Genomic DNA, 14,456 nt, shown 5'->3' with positions numbered 1-14,456 from the left:
TACATATACTTTATACATACATATATAAATATTTTATTTATATTTAATCGTAGAAAATGTTCTATAATCATCGTAAAAACGGTAGGGGCAAGAAAAAAATTCAAAAATTCGATATTCGTCTGAAATATCCGCATTCGTATCCGAAAAAAGCGGATATTATCCGTATCCGAAATAAAATCGTGGATGCGGACGCGGATGCGGAGAATTATCGGTTTGACCGGCCTACCGTACATGCTACAGTCGATACAAGCCTCCCACCGTCCCAGAACTGTATCATTGTCCCTTGATTCTATCCTCACGGTCGTCTCCTCTATTTCAAAACACACACACACACCGAGTAAAAGAGCATATTTATAAACCCTGTTTACCTGTATCTATTCTCTTCACTCTTTTTCCCCCAAACCCTCTTTTATATAAACCCTAAATCTTCACCACTATGATTCTCTCCGACCCAGATTAATTTATCACCGACCCACTTAATAAAATCAAACATGGACTTACCCAAACCAAACCCATCTCCAAAACGGGTCTTAATTCGCCCTCCTCAGCACCCCAATTTACCCATTTCTCAAAACCCTAATCCACCTGTTCTTGGTCAATCAAATGGTGTCGTTGTGGTGGGGTTTATTGGGAGGCAAAACGGTGATGTGGGTCAGTTGATTAATAGGGTTCTTGATGCCAATGTGTTTGGTTCTGGGAATCGTGATAGGACTTTTGGGTTGGAGAGTGGTGGGGTTGTTAGTGAGGAGTTTAAAGATTGGTTGAAGTGCCGAAAAATTAGTTTTTTTTATGAGGAGGATAAGGGGATTTTGTATTTGCAGTTTTCGTCGATTACGTGTCCGGTGATGGAAGAGGTTGTGGAGGGGGGATTGGGGTTTGATTCTGTGTTGGAAGAGCGGGAGTTTGGGGATCTTCAAGGGATGCTATTTATGTTCTCTGTGAGTTTCTTTTTGTGGTTTTATGATGTTTTATGTTTGTGTTAGTAATTAGTTGTTGGTGTTCGTGATTGTCGTTTGTTTGACATCACATTGTGTAAATTGGAATTATAATGAGATACGGACAATGGTGAGATTTTATATAATGAATTGTTGTTTGGATTCCCGAATACGCATTCAGTAATAGAAATGCTTGACGTATAGTACTTTTGGTTGCAGTCAAATGTTTAAAATAAGTATTACGTATTCTGAAACTTTAGTGCTGAGAAGGAAGTTTTATTTGGATGGTAATGTATATTGATGGTAGTGAAAATTAAGTCTCTAGATACGTAATAGGTGTTAGGTTTGGTAAGAGGACCTGGTAGAACCTCTATCTTGGTAGGCGCATTTTGTCCCCATATATATATTTTAAGTGTCTAACGTAAGTTTGTGAGATAAACGGTAACCGTCAGTTCTGACATGATCACAGGGATGTACTTTTTCCAGCTAAATCTGGATAGTAATCTTAAGCTCCTTGCATATGGCTTATGCAAGTTAATTAATGTCACAAATTAATGATTATCTGTTGTTTCTTACTGTAGTGGAATAGGGCAATATTAGAAAGTGTATATAATGTTATTCTCGAGAACTTCGAGCTACAATTTTCTTTTCCCTGTAAAATTGAGAATAATGGGATTAAATATGTGGTAATTCAGATTTATGTGCACTTGTTCATTTTGCCACGTTTGAATGCTGAGTTTGTAAGTCTTCTACTGATTTTATTTTTATTGATCCGGTCACATTTAGCATTGCAGGTTTGCCATGTAATTGTGTTTTTCCATGAGGGGTCGCGTTTTGATGTACAGATTTTGAAAAAGTTTCGGATTCTCCAATCTGCCAAGCATGCGATGTCACCATTTGTAAGATCAAGGACCACACAACCTTTGCCATCTAAATTAAATTCGTCTTCCTCGCAAGTATCTGTTTCTGGTGTAAATTCTAACCGGTCTCCTGGTAAATCTGGTGGTGTCTTGAGACGTAATGGATCCTCAATTTCATTGATGTCAGGCCTGGGTTCATACAACTCCTTGTTTCCGGGTCAATGCACACCAGTAACACTATTTGTTTTTCATGATGACTTCTCTGAAGATGCCCCTGGTTCTAATGTCGTGGAGTCTGTAGATGCCCCTGGTTCTAATGTCGTGGAGTCTGTAGATGCCTCCTCGTTAAATCAGTCATTAAGTTTGAACAGTTCTGCTAGGTCAAATTTGCCTACAAAAGGATCTGGTCCCGTTGTTGTGCTGTCACGCGCTGGTAAATATGAAGGTGGAATTAGGAAGAAACTGCAGTCATCCCTTGAGGCACAGATCCGCTTTTCGATTAAAAAATGTAGGACACTTACAGGAACTGAATCGGGATATGCTGGGAGAAAAGCTGGAGGTATGTCAAGCTCAGCACCTTTGTTTTCACTAGATGCAGCCAAAGCTGTTGCATTAGTAGACAGATCATCAAATCAAAGAGGTGAATCACTTGATTTTGCCACTTCTCTTGTTGAAAATATTCTGAATGGAACGAGATCATCTGATTCTCTTTTGCTTGAGAGTCATAACCAGAGTTCAAGTAAAGAAGACATCTTATCTGTAAAAGAGTTCATATACAGGCAGGCTGACATCTTAAGGGGAAGAGGTGGTGTAGTTGCTAACACAAACAATGGCTCAGCTGTTGGTATGGTAGCTGTTGCTGCAGCTGCTGCCGCCGCCTCCGCGGCTTCTGGAAAGGCATTGACTACTCCTGATCTTCCTAGTCTAGAGATCTGGTTGTCTTCTTGTCAGCTTATTTTGCACGGTATTCTTTCTGCAAAACGTAGCTCTGCATATGAACCAGAAATTAGCACACGAAAATCACGCCAAAGGAATGCATTTCCACCAGTCGCTGAAACAAATTTTTCTAAACTAACAGATCCTCTAGAAATTGCAATCTCTTTTTTGGAGAGCGGTAAAGGGCTGAACAGTAGATTTTCTACTTTATGGTGTCAAAAGGCCCTTCCAGCTGCCAAAGATGTTTATTTGAATAATTTGCCTTCTTCCTACCCAACATCGCTGCACAAGGCTCACTTGGAGAAGGCTTTGTGTGCTTTTAGTTCGATGGTCAAAGGACCTGCTGTGCAACTTTACTTGAAAAAGTTGGAGGATGAATGCACATCCATTTGGAGTTCAGGAAGGCAACTCTGTGATGCAGTTAGTTTGACTGGAAAACCTTGCATGCACCAGAGGCATGATGTGGAAGCTTGTAATCAAGTTGCACAAGATGAGAATAAGCCACACTCCAGCGGATTTGTTTTCCTTCATGCCTGTGCATGTGGCCGTCTACGGCGATTACGCCCTGACCCTTTTGATTTTGAAGCTGCTAATGTTACAGCAAGTTGTTATCAAGAATGTGATAAGCTCCTTTCTGCAATCCAGCTGCCACAAGTAAGTGATAATGGGCCTATTCAGTCTTCATCATGGAGTTTGATCAGAGTAGGTGGTGCAAGGTACTATGAACCTGCAAAAGGCCTACGGCAGAGTGGTTTCTCTGCCACTCAAAAATTTCTTCTCAAATGGAAAATTTTTCTGGAGAAAAGTGAAGAGCCAAAAGAACCAGCATGTTCAGTTCAGGACGTTGTTAATCATAGGTTGATTAGTGAGTCCAATATTGAAACTGTTGCAGATGCAGACAGAAAAAGAACTAGTTCTGCTCAATTAGACCGGGGTAAAATCCCTAACGAAGTAGAAATTCTTGGAAATTCCCCATCTGACAACAAGTTTGATAATAGCAAGATCAGGTTTGGGAAAGGGCCCTCCAATTTTACAATGAGAAAACCTTTTTCAGAGGTTGTGGCTGGATCAACAGCCACAGATTCAGGTTTCCCGCCCCTTCAGTCAAAAAAACAAACCTCACTAGCCTCGGACAAAGGCATGAAGCAACATACTGTAGTTGGTAGGAGAATAGAACAAATTGGTGAAAAAATTGACAATCAAGGATCTCAAAAAGTTGACGATGCAGTTGCAGATAAAATTGAGAACAGTAAAGACAGTAGGAATAGTGATTCAGTTTTAGAAATAGGTAGCAATATTATTTCATTGAGCTTTAATACCAAGAAAAATTCTGAAACAATGTCTTCATCAAAGCACGTTACAGTTTATTTTGGCTTTGAGCATGAATGCCCTCGTGGTCACAGGTTCATGTTGACTCCAGAACTCCTCAGTGAACTTGGCTCCTCTTATGCAGTGTATGAAGAATCTCATCACCATTATTCTTGTGCAAACAAGCTGGATCATAAAGTGGCAGAACCTATCCAATTAGTTAGGAATGGTGGTCGCAGTAAAGTTCATCGCCATGCCAATGAGATACTTGCTAGTGCTAGTAAGGATAGTACTACTGGGACTTCAAAGGATATTATGACTAATGCCAACCGTCGTCCGGATGGATTGATGCGACATACTCTCTCATCCGAAGTACAGAATAGTGTGGCAGTTGCCAGTAGTACTATGAAGGATGTTGAAGATATTACGCAATCTGTTACTCTAGAAGATGGTGGAAATGCTTTCTCCTTGCTTGATAGAAATTTACCAGTTTACATGAAATGCCCTCACTGCCGCACCTCAAAGAACAGAAGGGATCCACCAAATGTTAAATTTGCTGGAACTATATCCCAACTTCAGAGAATCTTCTTGGTAGGCATGCTTACACATAATTTTTTTCTTCATTTTATTTGTCTCTATAGCTCTGTTGTATGTTCGCTTTTGCTTGAGCATATTGAATAAGTTTTGTGTTTTTCTTTTCTACCTAAATTTGCTAACTGAAAATCTGTTAGATTTTTTCCCAACTTTGATTTAAGAATGTTGCTGAGTTGATTTTAAGAACTTTTATATAACTGCTACTTTGTGGAATTGAAACTTTTATTTTTTTTGTATCCAATTTATGTCTGAACTGTAAATTCGACGTGATTTTCACTCTTAGTTTATAATTTTCTTGTACTAGTGTAAAATTATGCGAGGTAACAGTTAGGATTTGGAATAATTCTATTTAGTGTCTTCAGTTTAATTATTCTATTAGGATAGACATCATTAACCTGAGCGTGGCAGTGGATGTAGATTTTCGGACGTAGATCTGAGGTACAAAAGTTAATTCCTACCTTTCCAATTAGAGTTTGACTGTTTTCTGAATGAGTCAGCCTGTTGTCTGGCAAATTTAGAATTTAGGTTCTCAAGTAGTCTAGTTTTATGTAAGTATTTAACTAATTTGTTCAACTAGCCCACCCTGTTCACCATTCTTTTCTTTCCACAGCCTTGCTTGAGTTCTGTCTTCCATTCCTTCCATAAGATTAGTTAACTAAATTTTTTTCTAATTATAATTCTTATATTGTTTTAGGTTCCGACTTAAGTTGTACACACTTCATTTGTAGCACACAATGTGGAATTATGGAATTTTGAAGTGCGTTTGACGATTGTGTAATACTGTATGTTATATTTTTGGCCTGAAATATTGTACTTCTCTGTAGGTCACTCCCGCATTTCCAGTGCTTTTGGCTACATGCCCTGTTGTACAATTCGAGGTACGTTAAATTGTTAATTAATCTGCCAAACTATCTATCTTTTACTGTTCTTACTATTGAGACCATGTGCAGTTTCATACCAAAGAATGTAGTTCCTTGCTTATATAGATAACATCATTCGTACGGGTGAATGTGTAGCTTTAATGCACTTAAAATTGTGGGAGAGCATGTAATATTATTATTTATTTGAATGAGCCTTATTTCTATTTTATAGCATTTATTAACTGTAAAATATACCTCACTGTTATTCAGAGGATCGACTAATTGAAATTGATTATTAATTGACTAGAAGCTGTGCTATCTAGAACTTGATATCTAGGTTGCAATGTAAACTATAAGCATCCATCAGAAGGAGTGTAAATTAGGCAATATCAAGCTGCATAAGTACCTAAAAATGACAAAGCCCCAACCCCTAAATGTGGCCACCTGCATAACAGATATCAAGATGCCTAGTTCAGTTTAGTAAATGGCATAGGTACTAGGCAAGTAGACTAGTAAGCATGCTGTTAGTCATCCATAAGAGAGCAAGTTGAGCTTGATGACTGATATTACTTTAGCTGTATATAGGAACCATATGTAATAATGAAAGCTATTCAATATTATCAAATACACTAAAATACTCATGATTCGTGAAGCATATATGAATAAAATTAGATCATGCCTTCTGAATATATTGTCCTTCGCCTTTTTTAATTCAGGTATAACCCACTTATTGTTATTTTTTACTTGATAAATTTTGCAGAAGTCATGCCTACCTCTACCAGTCCCAGACATTGAACAAAAACTTCAGTTTACTCTTGGTTGCCAAGTGATCTTGCCACCAGAGAGTTTCCTCTCACTTAGACTCCCATTTGTATACGGTTTACAATTGGAGGATGGAAGTCTACACCCTCTTAGACCTTTTGAAGATGAACCAGAACTGACTGCCTGGATTACCAAAAGCACAACATTGCAGGTTCTGTCCAAAGGAAGTAATCCTGATGAACAACTGTTCAATTGAATACTATCCAGCCCGCTTTCTGATTCAGATAACAGTCGAACAGTTTGTAGCAGGCTAGCAGCAAACACCAACAAGGAGTTTCTGCTGAATTCAGGTGAGTGTTCATTATCGAGGTGTTTAAACCAGACATGTTAAATCACTGTTCTTTTTAAGTCTACTACTGTTCGATTTTCTTGCAGCGAACATTTTTGGAAGCATGTTATCTATAGATTTCAGGGTGTAATAGACATTAGGAGTGCCATCTTTGGACCAACTCTGAAGTCAAGAATCACAACATAGCTTTATATCCACATATACAATTCTTAAGTAACCAACTCTTTTAAAATCACAAGGCCTTAGTTGATGATATTCAATTCAACAATAATTATATAGATTCAATTTGTAGGTATAAATGGAAGGAACTTCTTTTTAGTTTGCTCGCATGGTGATTTCAAATAGAAGATTCTGTGTGCATGTCCAGCAGATACACATGGTTCACAAGTTTCATCTGACATGTATCAGGAAACAGCAATTAGTAGTTGACTATTGTTGTAAAACCATACATAAATCTTGGACGTCATTCTATAATTTGAACACTTGTAAGGCAGAAACATGATTAGCACCCTTTATAGCATTATTAATTTTAGTTGCTTAACATTCTTTTCAAAATTAGTCTGTTTATGGTGAAGTTTTGTGACACAATGGCTAGATTCTAGATTTTAATTTGAATCAACGTTGTGCTTTTGCATTGTCATAATGAGGGTTTTGTTATTAAATATTCTATACATTGTATGCTTGTAACTCTTCTGCTATACTCTTATCAATAAATAATATGCATTTAGCAGAAATATTAATTATGCATCTAAGCTTCGGATGTCGTTTTTCATTTCTTCTCACTCAAACCATTTGAATATGCTTCCAGAAAATCTAACATTATGTGTTCTAATCACATAGTAGATTAGTGGTAACATGTGAACAGGTCACAGATAACGATCCAATGCTTGATATTTTGTTACTTGTGGAATTTTATAAGTTGACAAGCTACATCCTGAGAATTAAGACGAGAGTTATTGATTTAGCTGTCACAAGGTGATTTACTTTACTGCATTACATAACCACACTGGAAGGATTTGTAATTTTTTGTAATTTATACTTTCCAATAGGTCCTCTCAGTTATTGATGCCGTTACTTCAAGTGGAACTCCGTTGATTTGAAGTATGTTTAATTGGCCATACAATTTTTTTTTTTACATAGATGTGCAATACTTTTTGTAAGTTCGGTAAATCCTGTAGTGGTCTGCTTCAAAAGAGGCTATGCATGAAAAAATTCAATCACTATGTTCTTTTCTCAATCAGTATTTAGCGGAACAAACTGATGCCCGATATGCAACCAAGTTAATTTTTTTTAATGCAAGTCTGCTACTATGATTTTTTAATATTCAGAATTCACTCTTCAGCCGTTAAAGACCAAACATCCACGTTGTTGCTTGCTTGCACACCCAGAGACTGTCGATTTCAATTGCGAACTTCATTTTTTGGATCTACAATATATCAAATTGCACTCAAACTCACACCTGATCTGCAAAGACAAAGTTTAGCCTCAACTCTTATTCTCTCAAGGTCAGTCGACAATTACTATCTACTGTTTGATCTTTTAGTGGTACATTTTTTTCTTCCATGAAGTGATGTGAACATCTGCTTTATTAAATTGCTCCGTATTTTCCCTTGGAGCTTATTAGTGCATTTGCTGCTAGTTACATATATGCTCATTCGCAACTGATGAGGGGACTAGAGGATCAGATTCTATGTTTAGTTGTTACTTTTCTGACTAATTTGTTTGGTTATTGTCTTGTAGCCGCTAAGTACATATTAATATTTTTTACTGTAGGCAAGAAGTGTTTTAACAGGAGGCGGCTGAAGAAGTTATATGAGAACAATTGATAGACCTGAATTTGGGGATATTATACTAGTGAAATTGCTCAAGTTTGTTTCACAATTGTCCCATCTACTACCTGACATACTTCAAACCATCACAGTTATATCTTCTAATGTAACAAACTATAGTAAAAACTATTATAGTGTTGTATTGTGATGCAACTATGTAATTTTCATCACCTTTTTCTGTAGGCTACTGCATGTTAGAAATAAATATCATTTTGGTGTTTTTGAGCCTTATAAATTATATGAGTATTTGACTGCTTGCAACTACTGTAGGAATACACCTTATCTTGTGTGCTTAAAACTTATTAACTGCAAGTGTAAGATTTTGGGGGTGTTTGGTTGATGGTTAATGTGTCCGATTAACGGTAATCGGAACCTTAAACCCAAGTGATAGTGTTTGGATTAACAATTTAGTGGTGGGGAATGGGAACCCCATTCCCTCTTGGTGGGTAAATCGAACCCACTATACTTCTTGGGTTTTCATTTCATTTCCATTCTCATTAATCCCCATTCCCTTCCCCTCTATTCTCATTCCCAAGGTGCATCCAAACGTCCCTTAGTGTTTTCTGGGTAACATGAATTTTTTTTCCTACTGAGTCTAGTTTTTTTTATGACAAATATGGCTTATAGTCTTACAAATGAGTATCTGTTTTCATAAATTCTCGGGGTGGGTGAAGGATCGGACCCAGGAGGCCAGGACCCAGGACGATAGAGGATAAACTCTAGTTAAGTAAATACAATCAGCTAGGAATACTTTATATAGTTTTTCACTTGCTCAGTTTCTAAATATATGTATTCTGTTCTAGTTGTACTAGTGTATGGAGAAATAAACTGTGAGTTTATTTTTTTGGAACACAGATTATTTATTCCAGAAATAATACATGGTCAACTAGGTATGCTGTTTCAAAAAATTTAGGAAAAAAAAACTTGGGACTTAATCTCAATATGAACATTAGGTAATCATAACTTTAGTTTAGAATCACCTGATTTCTAAATTTTCAGTTTTTTTCACTTGAAGTTGAATCACTTTTTTATCTTCTGCTACATTTTCTCCAAATTCTATCTAAAATCCACTTTCTCAGTGTATGACATCAAAATATATGAAGAAAGAGATATAGGGATGGAGTTGTGATATGAATATAAAGTTAGTATTTTCATATAAAGAGTGCAACTCCAGATTTGAAGTTGAAGTAATGGGTGTATTAGAGTTTGGACTTTGTAGATGCAGTTGGATAAGATCTGTGACTATAAATTTTTCAGGACATGGGCTAGCATAATTTTATGTTCTAGTTCTACCTTCTGTAAGAGTTTAGTACAGTAGCATGTTATGGATAATATTTAATATCTTAGACTTCTAGTCATGAAAGAGGAATATCATTATTATTTAATTTTTAAGATATAATCTAAATAGCAGGTTGTAATTTTAAATGGATGATGGATCCTTTAATAAATTAAAAAAAAGAGTGAGTGGGGATAAATTTCAGGTTTACAAGTAGGGATGATACTATTTGGTAAGACTGTTATACGATATTTGATGTAAATACAATTTAATTTTAACTATTTGGGACTTGAGGATTGTACTTGGAGCATCTCCTACCATGTTAGCTAAACTGATAATTTGTTTAATACTTACTCTAATAAAAGTGTAAATAAAATATAAATGTAATGAAAAATGTTGAATATAATTGCAATTTAATAAATATTAAAACTCAAAACATATGACACATTTAAATATGAAAAAATAATAATGAATAAAATCTATTATATATTATAAAATGTATAGTTCTATTATATTTTATCATATTGGATTTATTACTATTTTTATAAATATGCAATTGTGTCAAAATAATTAATAAATTTGGTTAATAAGAAAATAATATTTTTATACTTAATATTATATAAGCTAAAAATATTAAATATAAAATAAGACTTTTTATCCATTTATATTAAATGTAATATAAATATATATATGTATGTATATATAATTATATGTTTAAATATGTCAGAAAGGTGACGTGGATGTGATCTGAATATTTAAGTTAATGATTATAGGATCAACAAATATAGAAGATGTGATAGATGATATCTATAATTATTATTGCTAACATATCTCATGGTATTATTTTTACCTAATATATATATATTAGGGTGACACCGGACATTTTAGCTAACCCGTATCACGGCTGTGTTGCTTTTATAGGTAGACATGTCCTCCCGGAAGCACTTTATTGCACATTATTATATCTAATAAGGGCGAAATTGGGAATTTACAATGGTTACTCGTAAGGGATATTTTCAATAAAAAAAGAGAGTAGTTGTAGATAAATTGATTCAAGCTGCATTTAAATTAATATGTTGAATTTATTTTGGCAGTCCCCAAAATAGACATGGGCACGTACTCTTGTTTCCTGTGGTGCAAAAATCTATGCGCTACTCCCCCTTAAATTAGTTTTCGAAAACAATGACAGGATGGTCAATGCTCCAATAATGACCTTAATTTTTTTTTGAACGTAGTATTTATTTTCCCAAAATTATTGAGGCTGATGATCAAACCAGCAGAAAATATGTATAGCTATTTTAGCAAAAGAAAAGGAAAAATAAGAAGAAAACCTGGATATACCATATATATATATATTTTCTGGATAAGGCCAAAAGGGGTCATCAAAATAATTAAATCACATGTTGTGCAAGTAGAAAATCGCATGGGGGGATATAGAGCACCATCACATACCCTTTATTAGGCTCTCTTTTTTTGGTGTAGCCAGCTACGGAAATTTAATATAGTTGGTGAAAAGTCTCATTCTATGCAGATATTATATAATTGAAATTCAAATTCCTAACTTTGGATTTTCTCTCATATTACTAACTATCAAATTTTTAAGTCAGTTTTTTTTCTTCCTTTTTCCCTTATTAATAGAAGAAAAGTTGTTACATGTTTCCGAGTTTTATTTTGATTGAAAAAAAATGATATGTACGAATTCTACTCTTTTTTTTATTTGTTTTGAAAAAAAATTGAAGTTAAAAAAGTAATAAGTTAGAGTCAATTTTTCTTATCAAAAAGTAAACATCCAAAAAATGGATGATTTGGAGATAAGTGAAAGTTACAAATATAAAATTATTAATTATATCATCATAATTTAACTTTTATTTCTTTCTTTACAGTATGAAGAAATTCTATAATTTAGTGACAAAAAAATTTAAACTACTTTTTTCCTTCTCTTTTTTTTTCTGGCATTTAAAAATAACATACATTGTTTAATGTTTACCGTTGTCTCAAAATGTGGACATGTTGGCAGGAGGAGCCTATCCACTATTTGGCGTACAGGTTGTACATTTAAAGCAATATGTATACTGGCTGTAGCCGGTTACAACAACCTTGCATGTGGCTTCCTAGTATAAAATTCACCATTTCACTCTTGTTCGATCATGCAATTAATCGCTCGCAACATCTTCTTCTTAATTTGATATATATTCCGGCATCAAGTTCTTGATTTTCCAACAATGCCGATACCACAGATACCATACATGCCCCCTATACATCAAATAGCCGTCGGACACTACCACGAGTTCAGCCATCCGGGTGCCCTTAAGGCTGCCGCTGCAGAATTCTTTAGTACCCTCATTTTTGTTTTTGCAGGACAAGGTGCTGCCATGGCATTTACTAAGCTGACTCATGGAGCACCTACAGACCCATCTGGCCTTGTTGCAGCTGCTTTGGCTCATGGTTTCGGATTGTTTGTCGCGGTTGCTGCTGCAGCTAATCTTTCTGGTGGCCATGTTAATCCGGCTGTCACCTTGGGAGCTTGCATTGGTGGACACCTAACAGTTGTACGAGCACTACTCTATATTATAGCTCAGTTGCTTGGCTCAACTGCTGCTTGTTTTCTTCTTCTTTTCTCTACTGGTGGCATGGTAAGTTATTCAAAAATGACCTTTTTATAACCCTTTTTTTGAAATATGAATTATTTTAGTGACTAGTTATTTGACATACTAAAATTCTAAAATGATCTGATATATTTAAATACAGGGAGTGGGAGGGGACCCGATCTTATATATTTAAATATATACCCAAGTTTCATCCATAAACGACTGAAACTATCATATTAAGTAACGGGTCTCAACGAAGCCTTTACATGTTTAGAAAAAACCACAGGCATGATCTTATAGTTTCGGTATAGAAGCTATGTAAATATTCATACTAATTTACATAATAATTCCACTAAAATTTCCATCAAGTTAAACAATTACACAAAATTGTTATAAAAAATACTTGATCTTACTATATAAACGTGATATGTATTAGTTAAACGGTTTTTCTATTATGTACCTATGATTTTTCTATTATGTACTCATGTTCATGCATAAATTTATAATTTTAGTATAATTTAATTGGTATAATTTGTGTGAATGCAGCCGTCCAACACTATTATAAAAAAAAGGAACAATCAAAATGATCTAAATTTATATTCCCTCTATTTTTTAGTAGATAAAGTTCGACTTTTTGATACACATATTTAGGAGGGTTAATCACATATTTAAAATTATTATTTTTAAGAAATTCATTTTTAAATAAAAATCTGAGATTAAAACTTTAATCGACAAAAAACAAATTTGAAAAAAATTATTTTAACTATATGGTCAAATCTCCTAAACATGTGTGCTAGAAAATCAAGCGTCATATATTAAAAAACAAGGAAGTATATTTATGCTTTTGAATACATAATAGAAAAATTGTATGTTAAAAGTGTCAGGGATGATATTCCAACGATGTCGAGTTTGAATAAGTACTGTAATGGAGTACTGTATAAAAAAAAATAGTTACACGTTCACATGTTTTGTTACATGCAGACAACCTCGGCATTTGCTTTAACCGGCGTATCCGTATGGAGTGCGGTAGTGTTTGAGATCGTGATGACATTCGGATTAGTTTACACGGTGTACGCCACGGCGCTGGACCCAAAGAAAGGTGAAGTAGGGATCATAGCACCCCTTGCGATTGGTTTAATCGTGGGAGCCAACATTCTCGCTGGCGGTGCATTCACCGGAGCATCAATGAACCCAGCTGTATCATTTGGGCCTGCTGTGGTTAGCTTTGACTTCACCAATCATTGGGTTTACTGGGCTGGGCCACTTGTTGGTGGTGCCCTAGCTGCAATTGTGTATCAGCTCATTTTCATTAGCCAAAGCCACACTCACGAGCCCTTGCCTAGGGATGATTTCTAAGCAGGTGGGACTTGTAATAATAAAATGAATTTGTTATTCGAATCTTGTTTATTGTGATTTGTGAAAGTTGCATCGATGTCTATGTTATGTTATTGAGATTCACATTTGCTGTTCAAACGTGGTATTGCTTCATTTTAATTTGTTACATCTAGTTTGGTTTTGGAAACGCATATTTGAAGTCGGAACTTTGACCCATGCTTGTACGTTATTTTAGTCAAATTGTCTCATTTCTCGTAATGGCTCGATTAGTTGGGTGGTTGATCATTCGAATCGCATTAAAAATGTATGATCGAGTTAAAATTAAAATAATAATATAGCACATGCCAGACTGTTACGACTCATGTAATTCATAATCAGTAACTCAAGATATCAACAATGATCATTAAACTGATGATTTCATCATTAAAACTCAGGATATGATAACAATGGTACTAGAGGTTTTTATGTTTATCTCATAGAGAAAACCCACATTATTCTCAGGTGCAAAAACAAAAAGATAACAACTAAAATATATAGAAATAAAATCTCTAACTAATTCTAAGGATTGACTCTATCCAATTTATTCGTAACAAACTTTGGAGAGAGAGATGCCAGCTAGCAGTACACGAGGGCATCACAGTCAGCAACACCCAAAACAGCATTTTAGCCACTTTTATCAACAGCCCCCCTCAAGTGAGGTGTGGGAAGAGAAGCACACACACCTAACTTGGACAACAAAAAATGAAGTTGAGCAGAACAGAGAGCTTTAGTGAACAAATCTGCAGGCTGGTTATGACCGGAGATATGATGAGTAGAGATAAGGT

At 35.3% G+C, this 14,456-nt stretch overlaps 2 protein-coding genes across 10 annotated transcripts; both read left to right on the top strand.

Annotated features, from left to right (window-relative positions):
• The first annotated feature begins 203 nt into the window (after positions 1-203).
• On the top strand, positions 204-8,679 carry LOC141707413 (uncharacterized). 9 transcript variants are annotated; one of them, XM_074510560.1, is made up of 8 exons: positions 204-938; positions 1,730-4,630; positions 5,458-5,511; positions 6,254-6,605; positions 7,448-7,579; positions 7,654-7,705; positions 7,947-8,109; positions 8,378-8,679. In XM_074510560.1, exons 1-4 carry the CDS (start codon positions 492-494, stop codon positions 6,509-6,511), a joined length of 3,660 nt encoding a protein of 1,219 aa, XP_074366661.1. In that variant the 5' UTR covers positions 204-491; the 3' UTR covers positions 6,512-6,605; positions 7,448-7,579; positions 7,654-7,705; positions 7,947-8,109; positions 8,378-8,679. The 9 variants fall into 9 exon arrangements, with proteins under 9 accessions (XP_074366661.1, XP_074366665.1, XP_074366660.1 ...); XM_074510564.1 differs by having other exon boundaries at positions 7,933-8,109; XM_074510559.1 differs by lacking the exon at positions 7,448-7,579.
• A 3,167-nt stretch (positions 8,680-11,846) lies between these two features.
• LOC141707411 (putative aquaporin TIP1-1) lies at positions 11,847-13,838 on the top strand. Its single transcript, XM_074510558.1, has 2 exons — positions 11,847-12,342; positions 13,279-13,838. Exons 1-2 carry the CDS (start codon positions 11,932-11,934, stop codon positions 13,651-13,653), a joined length of 786 nt encoding a protein of 261 aa, XP_074366659.1. The 5' UTR covers positions 11,847-11,931; the 3' UTR covers positions 13,654-13,838.
• Positions 13,839-14,456: the final 618 nt, after the last annotated feature.

Source organism: Apium graveolens, chromosome 2 (genome assembly GCF_009905375.1).
Source record: "Apium graveolens cultivar Ventura chromosome 2, ASM990537v1, whole genome shotgun sequence".
NCBI lineage: Eukaryota > Viridiplantae > Streptophyta > Magnoliopsida > Apiales > Apiaceae > Apium > Apium graveolens.
This window is presented reverse-complemented; position numbering and strand designations above follow the sequence as displayed.

What these genes read in the sequence shown, in the direction of transcription:
- LOC141707413 (XM_074510561.1), top strand. Translation starts at nt 492, where the DNA reads ATGGACTTACCCAAACCAAACCCATCTCCAAAACGGGTCTTAATTCGC. An exon ending in AACTTCAGAGAATCTTCTTG is followed by an intron (nt 4,631 to 5,457) that starts GTAGGCATGCTT and finishes ACTTCTCTGTAG; the next exon opens with GTCACTCCCGCATTTCCAGT. An exon ending in GCCCTGTTGTACAATTCGAG is followed by an intron (nt 5,512 to 6,253) that starts GTACGTTAAATT and finishes TAAATTTTGCAG; the next exon opens with AAGTCATGCCTACCTCTACC.
- LOC141707411 (XM_074510558.1), top strand. Translation starts at nt 11,932, where the DNA reads ATGCCGATACCACAGATACCATACATGCCCCCTATACATCAAATAGCC. An exon ending in TTTTCTCTACTGGTGGCATG is followed by an intron (nt 12,343 to 13,278) that starts GTAAGTTATTCA and finishes TGTTACATGCAG; the next exon opens with ACAACCTCGGCATTTGCTTT.